Source organism: Carya illinoinensis, chromosome 13, assembly GCF_018687715.1.
Source record: "Carya illinoinensis cultivar Pawnee chromosome 13, C.illinoinensisPawnee_v1, whole genome shotgun sequence".
In the NCBI taxonomy this organism is placed as follows: Eukaryota; Viridiplantae; Streptophyta; class Magnoliopsida; order Fagales; family Juglandaceae; genus Carya; species Carya illinoinensis.
The window spans coordinates 6564768-6569801 of record NC_056764.1 but is presented as its reverse complement, the minus strand read 5'-3'; the positions used below and the strand labels follow the sequence as shown (position 1 = coordinate 6569801).

Here is a 5034-nt window from a genome sequence, read left to right as displayed (position 1 = left end):
AATCAGGGGTGAAAATGATCTGAAAATAATTGTAAAAATTATTTTTCAATTCATTATTTAAGTAAGAAAATTATCAATATTAAATGCTATGTTTAGGTTCCTCTTTTAAATGCGACCCGTTGTCATTTTAGAGTTTCATTCTAGTCCCTAACAATGGTATCGTGCTTGTCAATGAAGGGTATCATACGGATTTGCTCCTCGTTCTTCTAAATGATGATTTGTCTCTGATCTAGTGTAAGATCTCAATCTGTCCATGTCTTAATTTGGTACTACGTGGTAGGTTTTGTGAAGCATGCATTTATTCTCAACACCAGAGTCAATATCAAGCTGGTTATAGAGCCATTTTCTTGAATGTATGAGATTAATGTCCCACCCATTTCCAAACGACTAATTTGGATGTTGCTGCAATTCAACCATATATTTATAGTTTCCGGAGTTGTTCCAAGTCCTGTTGTGGTTGGAATCCTGACATTTTTTTCCTACAAACAAAGGGCAGTCCTATAAAGGAACCATGTGAAGCCATTATTAGAATAGAGTTGGAAGTTTAGGCCATTACGGTACGTGGGAAGCATGTCTCTCTAGTAAACTCAAAGATCCCAGAGGGGAAAACTCCAAACATCAGCAAGCCTTCTATTTGCACTTTTTCAGGCAACCAATCTGCATCTTACATCAGCCTTTGTGAATACTTTATTCATTCTCAAGTAGGAAACTATACATAAAAGTCATCCAAGGGTTTTCCCCCAAGTTTGCAGAGAACTTGCTAGCAAATCGTATCTGGATCTAATGAAGAGGAGTTGAGATGGCATGCTATGATTGGTGCCCTCAGGTCTGCCTATAGGCAAGAGTTTTGCTGGGACCAGTTACTGAATTTCCAGCACCAGGCAGGTCACATGCGGGCCTCCTGGACATCAAGCAGTTGAAAAGAAGGCACAGAATATTACCACTAATGGAGCATGTATTGATGGGAACATAGAGCACTTAATGGACAAATGGGTCTAGCCTGTTAATAAAATCATCATTTCCTTCTCTTTAGGGCATTTAGGATCATCATTGCTATTAATGCCACTTTAGATTAAAAAAAAAAAAAGAGACAGAGTGTCCAGTTAAGAATTGAGAATCCTGAACATTAATAAGCAGTTGATAATCCATATAAGAAATGATAAATAAAAGCAATGTATTGGTATTCACTGTAATGCATAAAAAAAAGTCATGAACAATTCAAGCTTTAATTGGAGTAGGGAGTCAATTCACAATTGAGTTTCTTTTTCTTTTCTTTTCTTGTTTTTTTTTTTTGGGGGGGGGGGGGAAGGAATTCACTAGCTTTCTTATCTTGGAGTGAAATTCATTAGATAATCCTGCATAGACCAAAGCATAATATGTCAATTTACTAGAAAACAAATGCTATTGTGCGCAGTTGTGCTTGTGGTAATGATGAAGGGAATTCATTTTAATTGACATTCCTGCTCCCTCGCTTTCATTCCGAGTATTCCTGGTGGATCCCATTTTCCTTACCATTTTATAAACCAAACTTTGTACCTCTTTATTCTTGTTTTCTTCATCTTACTCCTACTATATTCAAAACTCAGTCTCAGTAAACAAGCTTCAAGAGAGGACTGTCCCCAGTGACAGAGAAGAGAGTTCTATTTCTTGATGGGCAATCACAAGTTTAGATTGTCAGATATGATGCCAAATGCCTGGTTTTACAAGCTCAAAGACATGAGCAGAAAAACCAGGAAGCATAACTCCTCTCATCCCAGTGAAAGAAAACCACCACCCTCCACGACCACCACAGAATCACATGAACCGCAGTTCTCACATCCAAGGTGCTCTTATTACTCGACAGAATCCACCATTGCCGATAAGTTCTCCATTTCATCTAAGCACTCAAAAGCCTCAGAAACTCATTTCCCTGATCCACCAAGAAGATCATCTAAGAGAAGAACCAACAGAAAAACAATTTACAAGCCTTCTCCTAGACTTGTCACCTCCTCTGTCTCTGCTGGCTGTAGTTGTCCTGCCACGCTCGATTCAATTTGGACTGAGCACAGTCCATTTCAGTCTCCAACTTACTCAGTCTCCCCTAATGACAGCCCCACTATCTCTACCATCCATGAATCTCTTCTTCTATCTGATTCAGAGTCTGAAGAATGGGCTGCTCCTGATTCATTTGAGCTACGGTCGTGTTCAAGCTCTTGTAATTGTGGAGTTTGTTCTTCATCTACTGATATTATCATTGATATGAACAACGAATCCTTTACGAGGGAAGTGAAGAATATAGATGGGTTTCATTCGATTTCAAATCTCGACCTTCCTCCAATTTTGACAAGGCCAATGAAATCTGATCATAGGACCATTGAAGCAACCAAGTTTAGAGGCTCATCTAAACTGGAGGAGATGGAAACACGCCAGTTGCTATCTGTCAAAACTGTCAAGAGGGAAAGAATTAGGACTCAAAAGGAGCATAAATCCAATCCTCTTGTTCGAAGGTCCGCTGCTAATTCTGCAGGTATAAGACTTAGAGCCAATTCTCCAAGACTTGCAAGCAGGAAGATTCGAGCTCATGCCAGAAAGAGCGTGTCCTCAAGGAATAGAAGCCTATCAGGGAGCTTTGCCATTGTCAAGTCCTCAGTGGATCCACAGACAGACTTTAGAGATTCAATGGTGGAGATGATTGTCGAAAACAATATCCGGGCATCAAAGGATTTGGAAGACCTACTTGCTTGTTACCTGTCACTCAATTCTAACGAGTACCACGGTCTCATTGTGAAGGCGTTTGAACAAATCTGGCTTGACATGGCTGGCCTCCGTTTGTAAAGATATAAGATTATAAAATGCAAATTATGTTGGCAGAATGGCAGTCTCCCTACTTGCGAACACCTTTCCTGCCCTTCTCTGAATTTCTGTCCTCCCAAGTTAAACGTTTTTTTTTAGATAAACAAGATTTTCGGTATTTGCCATAGGTTAATTATTAAAATTTCTAGTTAGGAATAACCATTCATTTCAAAATCTTTTTTAGATTCTATGAATTTAGCAGGCTTATGATCAACTGCCTTTATGATCGAAGTGTTCTGTATTCTGAGGCTGTGGGAATTCTATGCATCGAATTCAACCACAACTGAAGAGCTATGGGGTTATTTAATTGTGGAGCACGGCATAAACATTCAATATCAAAGGCCAACGTCCCAAAATTATAAGACAAACCATGAACAGAAACAGGTTTTTTTCTCTGAAAACAAATTCAAACCAAGTACATGTGAGAAAAGAGGCCCTTACCAATAACAAACTGACAAATTTTCCACCGGTACTTCCAAAAAGAAGATAAATGTTTAAGGCTAAACCAAGAACTCTTTTCGATCTAAATAAATGCTCATCTTCCTCGGGAAATTCAGTTCTTCCTCGCCAACCAGAATTTAAAGCTTTATGCCCCATTTAACAGATTCCATATTTCAATGTTGTTGACTCCGAGTCACTAAAAAGTCTCTGGTGGAAAGGAAAAAGAAAAAGGGCTTCGCTAAAAGAAAAGGTTAAAAGGACAAGTGGAAAAGAAAACTGTTATAAAACATGCATGTCTGGCAACATTGATTGGTGAAAAAAAGCTTGAGTACTCTGCTTTCGTTCAGCTTGTGAATTATCTAATTAGCATCTTATTAACTAGCCTGGTAGTTTTGCTGTCTCAGGATTGTATTGTTGGGATTGTCCAACATCGATTGTAAAAAGGGTTGGTGGTCAGTTTACAAGTATTAGAAAAAGCCTCGCCTCTTAAACTAACTTTTTAAGATTGGGAGAGGTTTAAAACTAACTAACATATATGTAGGGAACCAAAGAATTGAATGCAAGCTAAGGGAATACAGAATGCGACAAAAAGCACCAAGTTTTTGAAGTACATTATAATTTCTCAATTGCTTTGCTATCGGTCTGTGTATTGAACATAGTAGATATAAATGTCGGGTCGGGAGGTAGTGAATAAGCTTGGTTAGGCTGAAGAATAATAATTGAAGAACATCCGATCAAGTTCTTACCGAATTTGAGGGCAGAAGTGAAAAAGATAAGACTCACAAAGTAACTCCTACAACATGTGGTAAGGCCCACTTCATGTATCTTTCTCTAGCTCACTTAAAGCTCTTAAGTTTTTAAGAGATCTTGATCCAAAAAATAAGCGGGACCTCTACTGAATTGTAGGATCTAAGACAAAACAGGCCTATTGAAGTGTGAATAGAATCCGGATCGTTTCCGATTATTAGTATCCTACATGAATAGGCATAAGAGCTGGGAGTATACTTCAGTATAGAATTCATGGAAATAGAAAAACAAAGTCACTAAACAACATAAATAACTTCATGAATCTACATGAGACATCATCTTACACCAACTTTAAGCAATTAGGGCTGTTTATTACCAACTAAAAAGTCCTACTTGGCTCTTATAACTGCTGGCTTATAACAGGTCATTTAATAAACTTATCATCCACTTTGGCAACCAAGTGATACCTTTTTTACCATTAAATGGGAAGGTTTTATAGATCCATCCAACCAAGTTTGGTTTGGATAAAACCATGCATCATAAAGGCAGACTACTACAATGGTTTTAACCTAAGTTAATATTGTTCAAACTATATAGAAATGGTTATGCACCGTTGCAGATTTTAATAGCAGAGGACCACTGAAACCATGAATATACCAATTATTATGGATGGTACCAGACACACATAGGTTGAACACTCCAGGTAATAGAGTGCCCCAAATATTTTCTTAGGTAAAAATTATTGCAGTTCTCAGCAAGCAGGCTAAGAACCTTTTTTATGATAGTGGACATGATCTGATGGGCATATAACATTTGTACAGATGTGAATGAAGGTACGATTCCTGGCAATTTTTCTGTCATTGTCAATGCTATTAACACCTCTAAACTATGTATGAATCAGGACCAAACATTTTGATGGGTGACCATAAGGCTTGCCTCTCCATTTTCTTTCTTTTGCTTTCGCTGTTTAGTATATGACTTAGCACTTAATCTGGCCTTGCCATCTTGTTTCAT

The 5034-nt window shown here is 38.0% G+C and overlaps 1 protein-coding gene across 1 annotated transcript; it reads left to right on the top strand.

The window, feature by feature from the left end:
• The first annotated feature begins 1309 nt into the window (after positions 1-1309).
• Positions 1310-2852, top strand: LOC122292856 (transcription repressor OFP4-like). The gene has a single exon (XM_043101399.1). The coding sequence runs from the start codon at positions 1651-1653 to the stop codon at positions 2812-2814; it is 1164 nt and encodes a 387-aa protein (XP_042957333.1). The 5' UTR covers positions 1310-1650; the 3' UTR covers positions 2815-2852.
• The last annotated feature ends 2182 nt before the right edge of the window (positions 2853-5034 follow it).

Bases quoted from the DNA above. Each gene is read 5' to 3' on its own strand.
- LOC122292856 (XM_043101399.1), top strand. From the start codon at position 1,651: ATGGGCAATCACAAGTTTAGATTGTCAGATATGATGCCAAATGCCTGG.